This window comes from Oreochromis aureus, linkage group 5 (assembly GCF_013358895.1).
Source record: "Oreochromis aureus strain Israel breed Guangdong linkage group 5, ZZ_aureus, whole genome shotgun sequence".
NCBI lineage: Eukaryota > Metazoa > Chordata > Actinopteri > Cichliformes > Cichlidae > Oreochromis > Oreochromis aureus.
In genome coordinates this window covers 25,429,413-25,446,275 of record NC_052946.1, presented here as the reverse complement: position 1 = coordinate 25,446,275, position 16,863 = coordinate 25,429,413, and the positions used below count along the sequence as shown (strand labels likewise).

At 38.2% G+C, this 16,863-nt stretch overlaps 1 protein-coding gene across 4 annotated transcripts in view; it reads left to right on the top strand.

Moving 5' to 3' along the window:
• Window positions 1-16,791, top strand: part of cfap20dc (CFAP20 domain containing) — a 30,873-nt gene extending 14,082 nt beyond the window's left edge. For 2 of the 4 annotated variants that reach the window (XM_039612868.1, XM_039612870.1), the window contains exons 12-16: window positions 4,216-4,557; window positions 6,148-6,384; window positions 11,426-11,487; window positions 15,198-15,292; window positions 16,170-16,790. In XM_039612868.1, coding sequence (XP_039468802.1) covers window positions 4,216-4,557; window positions 6,148-6,384; window positions 11,426-11,487; window positions 15,198-15,292; window positions 16,170-16,288 — 855 coding nt within the window. In that variant the 3' untranslated portion in view covers window positions 16,289-16,790. Of the gene's footprint in view, window positions 1-4,215; window positions 4,558-6,147; window positions 6,385-11,425; window positions 11,488-15,197; window positions 15,293-16,169 lie in introns of all 4 variants that reach the window. The other 2 variants (XM_039612869.1, XM_031757637.2) reach the window with 2 other exon arrangements.
• Window positions 16,792-16,863: the final 72 nt, after the last annotated feature.

The window sequence follows — 16,863 nt, the reverse complement described above, 5'->3', positions numbered from 1 at the left end:
AGGAGGTAAGAGAGTTATATGTCCCAGCAATGCCAGTTGTGAGGACCAGGATGAGGGGTTTTGGAAGGTTACACAGCGGAGAGACGTCTCCAGTTCTTTATTTAGCCTCTCCAACTGGCCAGTGATTTGAAGATGAAAACCTGAGCATACACATACCTTGGCTGAGAGTGCAGAACAAAAGGTCTTCCATACTTGGGAAATTAACTGGGAGCCCTGGTCAGAAACAATTTTTGCAGAGATCCCATGAAGCCTGAAAACATGATGGGTCAGTAATTTTGCAGTTTCAGTGGGTGTGGTTAATTTCTCGAGACTGGTGAAGTGAACAACCTTGGAAAACCTATCCACCCATAAAAAAGTGTAGTGCTATGTAGGACCAAGCGCGATGAGGTGTAGGTAAACACTGCAGTAGCCCCAAAGGGCATTGAGTGTTACTCTTACTACAAGCACAGCTAGAACATACTGCCACATAATCCTTTACATCCCTTTCCAATGATTCACACCACAAGTAACGCTTGAGGAACAATATAGTCCTACTCACCCCAGGGTGACAGTTGAACCAGGCAGTGTGAACCAGTGGATGACTGTAGAGCAGGCGGCCCGGTGCCAGCGTCTGGTTCATCCTGCAGGGCTTTTTGAATTGTCTCCTTATAGTCTGACGTTAGTGAGCCCACTGTGCATGAAGAGGGGAGAATGTTTTTGGGCTTTGTTGAGTTAGTGGCAGCAGAAAATGGGACAGGACGACAGGGCGTCTGGCTTTTTTCTATGGAACTATTTTCTATGGAACATCAAGTGCCATAGAAAATAGTGAAGTTAGAGCAACTTAGAAATAAAAACCAGTGAGCCTGGTGAGCATTAAGTCGTTTAGTACTCCTTAGGTATGTCAGGTTCTTGTGATCTGTACAGATGACAAAAGGCTGTTCGGCCCCCTCTAACCAATGCCATCGTAGTTCTGTTCAGTTGGGATTAGCTGGCATGAGAAGAAGGCACAGGGCTGCCGCTTGCCTTGTGGACTGGAGCATTGAGAGAGTACTGCCCCCAACCCCCGAGTCAGATGCATCTACCTCCACAATGAACTGCAGCTTGGTGTCAGGATGGACAAGAACAGGTGTTGATGTGAACAGCTTCTTTAGTTAGACAAAGAAAGCTTCGGCTTCTGAGGACTAGAGAAAGTATATTTTAGTGGCGGTAAGGCGTGTTAGGGGTGCAACTACCTGGCTGTTGTTGTGAATGAACCTCCAGTAAAAATGTGCAAAACCGAGGAACCGTTGGAGTTGGGGGTTGGCCAGTCCACCACTACCTAAATTTTCACTGGGTCGGTCTTCACAGAATCATCTCACACTTCTGTTTAATCAGTTTTCCGTTTGACGTTTATTCAGCTGTAATCTTAGCCAAACCGATTTACTCACGAACAAATAAAATACTGAAAAAAGCCAAACAATAACATTTTTAATTTATCTAAGTGGCTTATATATCATGTTTAACGTGAGTAGTGAAAGACCGTGGGGGGGGGTTTGCAAACGATATGCCGGGAGTTCGCTGTTCTCGCCGTCTCTAGTGAGCCTTGAACCCGTGACATGTGATTTGGCTAATAGCATGTTTCCTGTATCTTAGATTTTCCACAGATATAAACCAATTAAAAGTTAATCAAGATTATAAAAATAAGAAATTGGAACATAATGTTTGGCTTTCAAAGGAACTGAAAATAAATGTCTTGCAAACACCTATTTGGTGAAAAAAATGTAATCTTTATTACACATTTATTACACATAACTGTGCTACAGTATTGTTTGGTCCGTGATTTTAGGTAGCTATTAGGTGGTTGCTAGGCAACATGACAGACTAATAATATGAATAATTATTTATTAAATTATTGTTATTGTTGTGAAAATTAAAACAATATAATCATTTTTATAAGGTGTTAAAGGTCCATAGATGCTACAGATGGGTCATTTTAGCCTGTAGGTGGGTGGTTGCTAGGCAACATCATGACATCAATATATGATCAAACAATATATGATATATAGATAAGAACCTTCAGGCGTCTAAGATGTACCTGTGTGCCAAGCTTGTTTGCTCAACTCCTAATTGTGTAGGAGGGGTTTGCAGACAGACACTGAATTTGTGTAGTAAGCTTTTGTTATATCTATATTTGTATATTATGATACCAACATTCATTATTAAAACACAACTCAGTTGCCATCATGTAATAAATTTACAGCAAGATGAACGGTTAAACTAAATAAGTCATGTATATGTTTTTTCTAACCTGTTGTTTTGTAATAATAATTTTGCTCTAAAGACATTTAAACCCCAGGAGAACATTATGTTTCCTTATACTTAGAAAAATTTGACAGAGATTTCAGTTTTGTACATATATTGATGTAATGGAATAATAAGATTTGCATATAAAAACCTGGTTTTGATTTATTTGTGTCAGGTTGTTCATTTCTCAACTTGGAGCAATATCATCTTTCAAGGTGTTGCGTCAGCTTCATACAATTCTTTTGAGCAAGCATTTGCTCTTAAACATAGAGAAATATTAAAAGCAAAACAAAGAAATGAACTTGGAATGTATAAACTACTTTGAAATACATTAAAACCACGTTTGTCATTTTTTTTCAATATTTTCAGGGAAGTGCAGTTTTTTAAATGCAGTACCTAAGACAATGGACCATGAATTAGTTCATTAAAATGCATTCAGGCTCATAAAAGCACCCATATCAGGGTTTCAGTAATACATATTGTTTATTGTTTATTCACCTGAATGTAAAAAAATGATAAAGTGTAGAAAAATGAGGGAAAACAAATAACATATAGAGCCGGTAAGCTACAAACCTCAAGGGGCTTGTGATAACCTTTCACCCCACAACAAAGCTCAGAGATGAAAGAAAACACCAAAAAAACCAGACAGCATAAGGAAAAAATATTGATCTCCGAGGCCCAAGGAAAGCTTCGAGCTCTTAAATTCATGAGAAACAAAGACTACATTATGAACAAAGAAATGTTTTTGTGATAACAATCTGGTTGTGAGTATCCCACAACTGTGATTCTTTCTATTGTATGAAGAACTGGCAATGGCTGACGTGAAAAGTGGGAGGATAGTAAACAGCATCTTGTGTTTTAAATACTTAATCTTTCAATTCCATTAGGAGCAGCATATTAAAATAAGTGCGATACATCTATTTTTCAGGGTGAGGTATTCAATGCAAGTGATTTGTAATTTTAGTTTTTTACCAGTAGTGCAATTTTACTATTGTCATATTTTTTTATAACTGTTGCGATGAGTTCTAAGTTTGATCCAGATTTAGATTAAAAGAACAACTTCATATCAGTAGAACTCCCTTATTCTCTGTCTGCACATACAGTACTGCATGTATGTTCCGAAAGCTAAATACACAGTGCCAGCATCTGGATGATTTAGTTAGCTTTTTACATCTGTGTTAACTACACTTACTTAGCTTGGTTCAGGATGGTCAACGGTTTTATTTTTATCCATCCATTTTCTTCCACTTAACTAATTACTTAACCGTCACTGGAGCCTTTCCCAGCTGTCACATAGCAAAAGGCAGGGTACACCCTGGATAGGTCACTAGTCTATCGCAGGGCTAACACATCAGTAATTAACCTAACCTACCCCCAAGCATGTCTTTGAACTGTGGAAGAAAGCCAGAGGGAACCTACAAGTAAGTACAGGGAAAACATGCAAACTTTGCACATAAAGACCCCAGCTGGCTGGTCAGTATTAACCTAGGACCTTCTTATGGTGAGGCAACAGTGCTAACCACTGCACCACCCAGTTTTATTTTTATTTTTTGGTCATTTTTGCTGGTATGAATCCAGATTGTAATCTCAATGTGGAAACGAACTGCAAAGGATCAGGTCTCCTTCAAGAATACAGACTTAAATGTGTGATATGCAGATCTCTTTGTGTTGAGTATTCCTTTTAATGCTGAGACGACCAGTGTAGTTCTTGCATATGCAGTATCTTATATAATCTCTTTGGTACAGTGGGCTGTGGGTTTGAAACTACAATACTGAGTTGCAGCTCTAAATCTGAAGGTGTGAGAGATTAGCAGATAAGAAGAAGATGCTATTATAAATGTGAGGTTAATTTAAAGCTCAAACACCAAAAGAGAGCACGAGAGAAACATTACTCAACTAATGGGTAGAATTTAATAATTTTATTTCCCAATGGTGTCCTTGTATTTCTTTCAGGATAACAACTTCACCATGTTCCAACATCAAAAAACAAGTGGGTCCAATCTTACATCTCCCAGAATGCTTGATCCAACTTTGAGCACACAACTGGAAGGTCACCCTGGATCTCCTAATGTGAACCTAACACCTCCACTTAACACCGGTATGCAGCCTCATTCCAGTGGGAAAGCTGAACCTGGGCTGTTTCCCACACGGTGCTTCTCACCTAATGGACTGGAACAGAAGTGTGGTCCAAGAGTTTCAGAGAAAGTAAACCGGCTTCTTGATGTGAGCAGCAGCATATCAGTTTGTAGACGACTCCTGCAAGAAGTCAAATTGGATGATTCAAAACAGCACAAGGTAGGGGTTACAATTTTAACAACCATCAGCTCTCACCCGGTATCATAGCTCAGTATTTTTGTGATAGTTAATCATAGCTGAATAGTGCTGCAATTTATTGCTGAAAAAAGAGTTTCAGATCACCTCTTATTGTGTCCACACCCAGGAAGGCATGCTCATTAAGATGTCACACTTACCAGTGAAGACACACTTTACAACCCATGAAAAATCTTGTTCATTTGCATTGAAAAGACAAAGTTAATATTTGTTTTATTCATATTTTTTATATTTAGTTTAAGATCTTTAATTTTGTTGTTTCAATTCAATTATTTGCTAAAAATGAGTGGGGTAAGGGGATGCCCATAGCTCAAAATCAGAGAATTAAAATTGCAGCTTTACAGAGCTTTTAGACTCATTCAAGCACATTTTTTGGTTTCATGCACTGCAAATTTGCAGTCTTATTGTCTGAGCCTGAGTCTGAGTCATTCACAACAAGCCCTGTAGGCAACTGTTTCCACTAAAAAAGCTTTGATGAGTCCACTACACAATATTTGTCTAGGACCAAACATCAAAAACACAAAGTTATCAAGTGGCAAAAAAGAAAAAAAGTTGACACTGAGCAGGCTAGCTCAAAGAGCCAGACATGTTTGTCTGAAGTTGTTGGAGACCACAGCAGAATAAAAATGAGGGCTAATGTTTATATGTTTTACCCCCTTGAAAATTGATTAATGCAGCATGGTTTAATGAAAATTATTTTGATTAAATTCCATCTTTGGTAGATGGGTTAACTCAATTCTTTTAGTATGCAGTCATAAAGGTGCTGAGCTCTAACTGTGATGTGCAAGTGGGGGTTTGGAGTCCTTGTGGCAAATGTGCAGCTTATTAAAAACTTTGATGTTCGTACACCCAGCTGTCTCTCTTTACTCATAGTAATGTGTGATCACTGCTGATTTGGACAGCTAAAAAGAGCTGGGGAAAAGGTTTGCCGGATCAGACTATGGTCTGTTACAAATTGAGGTAGGCCCCAGCACCAGTTGAAACGATCCAGGATCAGAGGATAGTCAACTGAAGCGATCACAAGGCCTGAAGGGAGATCTGTCACTTGACGGTTGCTTTCTGCATTTACACAACTCGCTGCTGAGTGATATCCCAGTTTCCTTCATCAGTGTAGCTCCTGACTGCTGATTTGTGCCAACTACAGCAGGCAACATGCAGTGAAGGCTTTGACTGAAAGATTGTCTGATGAATATGACAAGGAGTTTGTTTCCCTCCCTGCCGCCTTGGTTTATTGACTGCTATTGATTCGTCACCAGGGTATCACAAGACTTCCTTACACTTTGTCAGAAAAATCCTGTTACCATAGTAGTCCGCTAAATCAATAGATCCACAGTTAAAAGACATTTCCTCAGTGGGGCAAAACAATGGCGTATGTCCAGAATTGCCTTGAGCTCTATCTGGGACTAAAGCTTATTGTTAAGACTTTCAGTACTTTATTTGTCTGCACAAAACATTATATCAGTGTGTATATCTGACTGTGACTAAGTGCAAGGTATTGTATTGTGGATTGCTCACAAAAAGGTAATCTCGGTTTTATTGGTGATAAATTTGAAGGAAGAAGAAGAAGATGAGACACTAAAGCCTGTTGATTCCAGTCATTGCGACTTGGACCTGTTCGGCAGTCCACAGACACAAGATGATGAGGAGCTCCGAATGCTTGCTAGCCTAAAAAGAGAGCAAGAGGAAGATGAATGCAAAGCCTCGGGCCTCAGTGCATCTCAGATCCACCGGTGTAATGTCAGCATCAGCATGAGCAGTGACGATACTTCTACATGGACCCACATCTCTCTGGTCTGTATTGTCCAGCTTTGCTACTCTTCATCTTTTATTGACTCTTCACTAACAAGCAGCACATGTGCAGCTCATCTACCACTTACAATCATTAGCACGTTGTTCCTCTTTTTGTCCTCCTGTCTCGAATATTTTGTTTGACCCGGGTTGATCCTCATTCTTGCTCATTTCCATTTCAAACCCCAACTTACACCACCATGAAGTGCTAATGCACCTCTTCCACCAGTATGTTTTTGCATTATAAAAGGTTATTGAGATAGAAACACATTAATTGGCCTCTTCCAGTTTTTAAATATACACTGGCGCAATATCCACAGGTCCCTCAGTGACTAAAAATTATTTAGGTCATTTGAAAATTTCCCCAGAGATCTTTTTAGAATTCAAAGATGGTGCAGTTTTCTCTTGGCTATTGAAGGTCATTTAGATCTATGGTCCATTAACAAAAGTATGTTTCACTTATGGAGAGATAACACTATCATGCCTGGCTCTGCTGAGTCCACTGTAGGATCCCCAGTGAATAAAATCATTACAAATTCTTGAGTTATACGCCTGTTACCATTTCTGTATATTCAGGTATCCATTAATGTCCTAAGATTTAAGGACACAATGAATAGTGCTATTACCTCAGGGATTACCACCTCATTGTTCCTATTGAGGACACAATTATGTGGTCACCAATAAAGACATGTATCTTTAGACCCCACTTTAGGATTTACATTTTACTCTATCATGCCCTGAAGTTATGTTTTTTTTCTTTCTATCTTTCTGGGTTTTTTTGAATTAGCTGTTGTGTTTATAATTGTAATGTATGGCAACAGCACCACCAACAGTATTTTAAGAAAACACTTTGCTGATAACGTGAAAGTGAGAAAGATAAAGAAAGATACCACACATTAAACAGACCACAAATGAAGAGAAATGCAGATATAACTTTTTAGTGAATCTAACACCTAAAACTTCCATCAAAAGGATAGATTTCTCTAAAAATGACACTAAGTAATTTCAGGACCTAAATAGTCATTGTCTGGGGCTGGGACTCCTCCATTGGCAATGATAATCCATCTCTGGACCCTGGATGTCGTGATTCAAGTGGTTTCCGCTGCTGTGATTTATGGCAGTGCAGACAAAACTTAACCTCCAGACAAACGTGTACTAAGCTTCCATTACAATGTTGAAAACAAAACACAACAAAAAAATTGATTATATAAAAAGTGTTATTATTTAATTCTTTATTTAAACAGGTTAGCCCAAGAGATCAATATATTTTCAAATGTTATTCATATTTAGTAGTTTTTTGGTAGCTCATTCCTATTTGTGTGCAGCACAGTATTTAAATCCATTTTTTAAAAGTACAGCTGTTAGAATGTCCTATGACCTGATATTCTAAGTACTGTATTTAAATTTAAGCTCTGAACAAGGCAATCTTTGTTGAAGAGCCTTGTAAATAAACGACATACAGTCCCACTCTCTCCCTGTTAGTTAAGGATGAGTATCCCACAAAGAATGACCTGTGATAGATGACAACACACTGTGGTTGAGCAAACATGCATATGAGCCACTGTAAAATAATCTCATAAAACATGAGTTTTTTCTGTATACAAAAGTAAAACAAATTTCTCTTTCATTTTCTAAGTTGTCTGGGATCCAGTAAGCATCCTGCGTATTTAAAAACACTAACAGATTCAGTTTTCTGACCATGGGGAGAGTAGGCTGGTTATTTTGTGGTGACCTCGTGAATAGCATGCTTAGTTTTATCACTTTAAACTAAGCTTACTTTTGATGATGGATTTCTGAAATGCATCAAAAGAGGCTGTAGATTTGCAAAGGTTACATCAAGGGAAGAGCCAGTGGCATATAAAATTGTATAATCTCCATAAAAAAATGTACATTATAGATTAAATGTGACGAATTAGATTTCTGACACAGTGGTTGTCCTAGATGTGAAACATATTCTTTGTGGACACATGGCTACAGCACTGTCATTTTAGAATAAAAATGATAAATTTGTAAATCTGATAATTGCTGTACAAATGGGAGACTGACTCATATAAAAAATGTAAGCAGTGTTTTTAGTCATTTAACCTGAAGAGTGATTATTTTTTTATTTGATAAAGAAAATTGACTCATTTGAAATTCTTGCATCAAAATTGTCCTCCTGTAGAATGTTTCAGCATAAAGTTACCCTGTCAAACACATCTCATGATGGAATTAAAGATTTAAAAACATTTAGCCGTATCGCTTTAATTAATGGGAGGTTGGTAATTAAAAAGTTAAAGTGATTTAATGATTATGTGACTGTTAAATCTACAATAAATCGAAGTGCCAAATGTTTTTTTTTTTTTTAATGATTTTACTAAATCAAACGATCAATCTGCAGTTACATGTTGGATTATTATCCAGTCCCTGCCTCAGTCCTGCAGCCACCCCTCACTCAGCGTCTCAGAGTGCCACTCACTCACAAGTTCTCCTGCTGCACTGATGGAGACTCAGCGGTGCATCACGCTGTCAAAGTGTGCGCTTTGTTAAGCAGGAGAGGAAACCGCTGGGATTAATTTGTAAATTTGACTGCTCTGCTTTGGCAAACAGATAATAATGCTTTGTTAATGACAGACAAACACTGTTGATCTCTCTCATCTCTGACCAGTTACTTCCACCTCGTAGTTGATGGGTTTGGTTTCTTAGCATTGTTACATACAAAAACCCTGACTATCTGAATGTTGGAACAAAACTGGTAAAAACTTTCATCGTGAGAAAAACTGCTTGTTTTTCTCATGATGTGTCTTCTACCAAATAAAAAATACATTATGGACACAAGTCTAGGCCTAAATATTTGATTTTCGTAGGACGGGGTCTTTAAATTTAATGGAGTTTATTATTATTATATGTGTTATTACAGAAATTATATTGGAAGGAAGAGTAAGAGGTCTGAGATTTAGTTTTGTAATACTACCCAGTCTGTAATTTTTCATGGGCAGATGTAGAGTGGAAATAAATAATAGAAAATAACCACTTGAGGGGAATTCAGCCACCATTCATTTGTCTCAAAGAAAAAGCAGAAAGCTATGGAAATAAATTATCTATCATTGGTTGACTCGACCTTTCTGCCAAATAGGTTTGTGTAGTATAGGTTTACAAACAAACACTTTACATGCACTGCCCTGTTTTAATATTTTCCTAATAGATAGGTTCTGATTTCTGTTTCTGCAACTAAGACGATGTCGATCAGATACACATGAAGCTCTTTAGATTTCTGATTGTTTGATCTGGGATACAGGGGAATAAAGGATGTATAATGGTTGATATATAAAGGGAAGAGTCAATAAAGTCCAAGGTGTTTCCACCAGGGAGACAATACAAACATTATAGATGTCAGCTCCAAGAGCAAATGAGAAGTGTGTGGGCTTCGCAGACACACAGCAGATAGTGTGCCAGGCAAGTCATCACATTGACTCCCAAGCTACTGACAGCCAGCGCTGCTATATTGAACATCCACACTACATTTTGCTGTTTGGTCACGAGGTGATGTTTGTTCAAAATAAGTGATGCACTTCTGTTGGCAGCAGATGTACTTAGTGCTCTCTTTGAAACTGGAGTTCATGCAGGTGCGATCGACCACGTGAGGTACTGAGCTTAATGTTACAGTTGGAATATAGAAATGGTTGCTATTTCCTAGATCCCCAGAGTTTCTCCATCCCTTGACAGGCAAGTAACTCATCATCATCATCCTCAGTCCATATTACCAGCAGAATTCCACAGGCTGCAATTTTAGGTCCTGTCTTATTCTAAGAAGGTGATTAGATAAAGAAGGTACGGAAGCATACAGATAGCTAAAATAAACTCAAGCACTGCAAGGACTGCAGCTTCAACATGAGTGCTTCTTCATCAAAGTCATGTAATGTAATAGCCTTTAACAGCCACTACGCTTAAAAATCCTCCTGAGGCTATAATATGGTCTTTAACTTTGACAAGATGGAGAGGGTAATGTGCTTGTGTTTCATGCAGCTGAAAATGAGTATATATTAAAAAGGAAATCATTGCTGTCTTCTACCTGTAATTCTACCTATGCTTTAGGTCTTTCATACTTACAGAGTATAGGGACATCTAAAGTTTTGAACACCTTATTAGATTCCACGGATTTCTTGATCTCGGTTTGTTCACCCTTTATTGCTCACCCATCCCTCCTGTTCCTTGCTGCTCAGATTTGTCATACTTGATTTTTATGCCAAGGCACAAAACATAGAAATTGGCTTTTTGCTCTGACCTGAAACGGCAGTACAAGGATTTCCATAAACTGTAGATTTGTAAAGAAGAAAAAAAAGAAGAAGAAGAAAGGTTAATTTGTGGTTGGGCTAAACCTTTTGTTAAAAAAGAAAAAGAAAAATGTTCACTTAGCTTAATTTTCTCAGGTGGTGTTCTTTATGTGTAATTTTAGGGAGCCTTGAACGGGCAACTTTGTGGATGTCCTGGACAGCTCTGTCTCCACAAAATGTCGCTCCTCATGCTTTATTTATATCTGAGTGACACCTCACAGTACGACATGGCACAGTTTAATTCTCTGGCAAGACTGCATTAAATGCATTAATTCATGAATCTGCACAGGAAAAATTATAAATTTATCTCTTGATCCCTGAAGGACTCAACCTGTATTGCAAAAGCAGTGAAATATCAAAGCACATTGCAACAGTTGCCTTTGACTCAACAACACGATGTGCACAACAGTAGCAAAAGGCCCAGTGACACTTATCAGTTACAGGTAAGTGTTGTGGCACAATTTTCATAGAGAGACAGGGCGACTGGGCTTAAAAAGGAGTCGAATGGCGGCGACCTTCATTACTGCCTTACTGAATGAAACAGGTCATTCTGAACCCAAAAATATTTTCGATTTTGATGTGCTGCACAAGTAAATCTTTTTCCTTTTTGCGGCTTAATCGAGTACTTAGTGGTCTTTTCAACTGAACCTAAGGAGAATTCTTGGGAAAAATGATTTGCATTGGAGCATCTGGTGACATTTTAACACAGCTTTCCTCTACTTCTGCTCTAGCCGTCTAATCAGGGACACCACTATCAGACGGAAATGAACCCCTTCCTGCAATCAAACCCCAGGTAAGAAGTGTGTGTTATTACATTTTAAAGATTTTTTAGCATTCCAGTGTATTATACATGGAAGTCTGACTATTAAGAGTCCCTTTATTTAAAATGAACGGACATGCTTTATCCAAAAACCCAACTTATTTTAAATTGTTGATAACTTCGGCGAGTAGAATATAATTTTTAAAGCCCTGCTGGTGTGTAGCTTCAAGCCTCTATTTATAATTGGCTCCATCATGTAAATTGGATGGTTACCAGTCAGTGCAATATTTGTTGCTAAATGTCAGCTGTCAGGTAGATTTTCTGAATGGGGCTAACCTTACTCACATGAGTGCAAATAACCTGGAGGTGCGGTAGGTACAGTTCTTTTATTCTTTTAACATAAAAACAAATTTGCATTTTGATAAGGGTAATAGTAATAGAGAAGGCTAATAGAGGAGAATACTACTGTTCCATCCCCACCCTCCAAATAGAGGCTTCAAGGTATTATTTCATATACAAGATATACATCTGTGGAGCTTTCAGAGTTTGATCGTGTTCATTTCCTTTTGATAGTGATGCCTCTGATTAGCTGCCCAGAGCAAAGGTAAAAGAAAGCAGTCCGAAGATGTGTCATTGTGCTTGTCAGACTTGTCAGAAGTTGTTAAAGCATTTGTTTGTTTGCTATACAGTAGACATCAGGTTTCAGATTCGCCTGAATTCAAAATGCACGTGTTAGATTTTCTGCACAGCAGGAGCTTCAGTTCAGTAATTCATAATGCAAAACAGCCATAAGACACGTTCCACCTTGCTTTGCCTACCTACAGCTTAAAACCAAATAAAATTCTAACTTCAAAAAGAACGAATATTGATGAACGGCTTTGTATTGCTGAGGGCGAAAGAAAAGAAGTGTTATATCCAGTATCAACTTAAGGCTTATGCAGTGTGAAACAGAATAAAAGAAAAGATATTTTACAAGTTGGAGAAAAGTACCCCTCCCCCCAAAAAGTAAATAACCACCAGAGGTTTATCAAGTAAAGCTAAAGAAATTTTGCCAGCTTTCACAGACTTCTGAAAACGTCCTTTGACATGTGTTGAGAATTACAAATTGTCATTATGTAGCAGTGAAAGGAGAATGACTAGATTTTTTCCCCCCTCGTACTCGTAAGTTAAATAGGATTTGTCATTGTGAAGGCAAGATGAAGTAAAATGTTTTCTATAACCATCATTTTTGTGTGTGTAAGTGTGTGTGTGTGTTTTCTTCTAATGTTCCTTGAAGGGGAAAATAGCTCAGAATTAAGGCTTGAGTCAAACACCTCTTGGAACAGATTCAGTGTGTTGATTTAGAGCACAAGGTGAAAGAGTCTCAGAAATACAGCTCAAATACTTTCAATTTAACAGATTAACACTGGGAGGATATTACTGCCCACTTCACAACACTGAATACCATTATTTCAAACTCGCTTTCAGGTGTTTTTTATGCGTCTAAGAACCTAACTGTGGCAGGGTATGAATAGATCCAGTTCACCTTGGAAGGTTCCGGAGAAATCCTGTAGCCCCACAGCTGGCAGATATAGAGCCGCGTCCCTGCACACCTCCATCTCTTTGTGAATATAGACAACCATGTGGTCTGTTACACAACCATGTTGTAGGTTACAAAAGAAGACAAAGGAATTGCATCACGGTTTCACTACTGAAATTACGCAACCTCCATCTCTCAAACACATTTGATTTGTTGATGAAAACCAAGGTAGAATGGTGTGGACACGTGTAGACTTCCTTGAGCTGAAATATTTGTATTTGCATTACTGTATCATGCAGATTTAAAGATTTCAAATTTATCCATCCAGTCGACTGGCGAATATCTAGTTAAGCGATGCTGTTTGATTGAATAACCACTGAAATTAATATTACTGTTCATAAACACACTGACGGAGCTCTGCAGCTTCCACAGCTGTAGTCCTGAAATGAGACTTCGAAGTAAGCCTCGATTTACATACTGAATAGCAGCTGCACAGGATTTGTCGTTGTTTTCTTTCATTTCTTTTAGGCATTGCATCCTGAGACACCCTTACAGAGAATTCTATCATGGTGTTTTTTGAGCGTCCTGGCACCACTGCAAGGCTTTCTTGCTGTTGAGAGCAACAGCTTCCCTGACAGCTAAAATGCCCCGATTGCTGTGCTTAATGTTGCCAGGGCTTTTCTGGCATTTTAACATGCTTCTTTGCACGTAATAATTGTGTCTGCCTTTGGCTAGAATGCTAAAGTTGAAACAGCAAATAAGGCTGTCAGTGAGACTTTGACTAAAAATACAGTTGTACATTAAATACTATTGTGAACTTTTGTTACCGGCGTGTCAGACAAACAGAGTTTCTTGATACTGTTTCTTTTCCAGATATTTAGAAAGCTCATTTTCAGTACACTCAACCACTGTGCAAAAGCAGTGTGCTTTCTCTAATTGAATAAAACCAATTTATTCCCTTTATCTCTAGTCTATATTTGGATTATAATGACTTGAAAATCTAAGAGTTTAATCACTCTTGCCAAGTCCCACTTAACAATTTGAAGTTCAATTTACAGTTCAGTAGCAGAGGCTTTTGTCCTTGAAAATTGCTTCCATTAACTTTTGTACAATGTTCCTGCCTATCACGCAGTCAAATGGGTGTTGGAAAGAAGAGGCGAATGCTTTTGTTAGAAAGAAAAATCAGAGCCTCAACAGAGATAATGCACTTTATCACTTAAAGACATAAAGAAAATGAAATGAATGTACACTTAAATGTATAGGAAGATCAGATAAAAAAGGAAACCTTCTTTCTTTAGGTTTAATGTAATATCATTTACTCTTCATCATAAGAGGTTTTTTTACTAGCTATTATCAGAAGACCACATCACTAAAGAGGACTGCTCATAAGTAATTTCTGTATTTTAATATTTCCCAATAAAGATTTCCCATTAAAAACATGGACACAAGAGTAGAGCCAGTGAAAATGAAAAGTAGCAGTATTAATTACACCATGTTGTAAAGGATCACACTGTAGAGATAGCATGAATGGTTTTCTAGTTTAGGTAAAATACTTTGTTTTGAGAAAGAGTGACATTATCAATCGCTGCACTTGATGATGGTGAGGCGGGCTTAGCAGAGAATATTGTGCATAAGACGATTATACTGTAATTCCTCATTAAATATGCTATGATGTGCTCTCATGAGAGGTTTTGTCCAAAGGCAGATGTTAATGCATAATTGCACAACTGATGTATAGCCAAAAATGATTATGGATGCTGTTTAACAAATGAATGTTGCATTGCCTCCAAGTAAAAGAATTCATCTTGTGATATTTTCTCCTCTGGCTGTAATCTGTTACGCCATACTAAAACAGAACAGTGTTTTCATTTAGTGGAAAATGACTGATGTATAGTTGTAGCCTGAGTACATCGCAGACAGGGAGGATAAACTCATTTAGAGAGAAATGAAGTCATGCTCTCTCTGAAACAGGCAAGGTTAAGACCCCTACTCCGTGCCCGAATGTGGACACTTGGAAGTCACAGCTTGAGTCAAAATCTAATAAGTGATCCTTCAAGTAAAACTGTGGAGCTGCAGGAGAAGTGGCTCAAGGACAATGGGAGCTTAGATGGGCTTCTCAGAACCCACGATGATGGGACTTCATTGTTAAAATGTCATAGAGTAGGTTGGTAAGTGTAATGGTATGTGTTGTCATGTCTGTCTGCTTTTATGGTCTTTTCCCTAGGGAATGGATGGACGTGCTCAGCCCTCCTATTATGCCTCCCAGCCAGCAGAGAAGGTCAGGCAACACATGGAACAATGGGGGAAGTCTAGTCAGAGGTACAGAAACCTTCATATTAGTCCCTTTGCCTGCAGACTGCCTTTTTGTATGTGAAAGTCAGGAAGACAGAAAACAATCCAGTGCTGTAGCATTAACACTAATGGCACAAATGGATACAGCTAATGGAAACATTCACTGATGTCAGAGCTTGCAGAAATGTTAGGGTACAGAAATCCACCAAAGACCACACACAACATGGTGGGAAAGCAGGTGAAACTGTATCTAATTAAGAATAAAAAAAATAAGAGTGAAGGTCTGTGTCCTCCACATTATGCCAAAGGTCACAAGAGACAGGCTCATTACAGGTCTGTACCCCCTAGACACATCGACAAGGTTAATTGATGAAACCTTTCCAGTTTACAACATCATTTTTAAAGCTCTTACACAATGTGTCTTATAATTAGTTTTCATTATTGTTGCCCGAGTTCTGATAAGATAAAATGTTCGTCCCGGAGCATTCCATAACCTTTTTAGTGTTTAACTGCCCGTCAATTTAACAGCTAAATTCTCATGCTTTAAAGTCGTGGGGATTACAGGGAATCTCTTTACAGCTTCATAATGTGGTACTGGGCCTGGGTGTCTTGGGTCTTGATTGATGAAGGAAAAAATGGCAGCGGCAGAAAACTTTTAAATCCACCTGAGTCTGAAGGTCACCCCACCATCCAGACTTCTCATTTTATTCCAGTAACAGCTGACAGAGTAGGCTCTTATTCATATCTGCCATGGCTATTCCGCGGTGCATTAAGAACATGACGTCTTACACTTATACATTTTATTTGTGCAAATTCCATTATGGATCGCTGTTGTACTGTTACTTACGTACTTTTTGAGCAGCTACATCCAGTGCCACTGAATGGTTCTTTGGCTTTATTGCAGGAGGAGATGAGTCAGTGAATGAAGAGGAGAACGAGGATGAGTATTTGAATCTGCTCTATGATCCTTGCCTGAACTGCTATTTTGATCCAAAGACAGGAAAGTACTATGAACTGGCATGACTTGAAGTCAATTAGAACCAAAAATAATAAATCAAATTGAAAGTGGATGAATGGCTTCAGGATTTATCAGCTGAGCTTATTGATTGGCATTGAATTCCCAATTCAGAAAAAAAATCACTTTCTGTCTATCCGTTCGTTTGTGGAAGCTAACAGGAGCTTTGTGTCACCATATGTAGTGTCATGTAAGTCTGTAAGAGCCTGGGAATGTAATACTGCTTTTTGAAGGTTCTTGCTTATTCATTCGCACATGTGATGCTAAAAAGAGTCTGTTCACGAAGCTTGGCTGGCAAACTCTTATCAGGCTTTCTGAAAGAACATACTGAATCTGTGATATTTCAGTTTTACATGTTACAATACAGATAATTTATGGTGTCAAAAAATCATCAAACCATGTTGTGCGTATGTGTAATGTGAATTAAATTAAATTTGAAATAGCAGTGGTTTGAATTTCTTGTGTTTATCTGGATTTAAAATGAGTAATTTGACAGAATTGGGACAAGGATTGTTTTTTAATATACTCAATGCATGTAAGAATCTTCAAAATTAGGATCTCATGGCCTGCAACTGTAACTGGG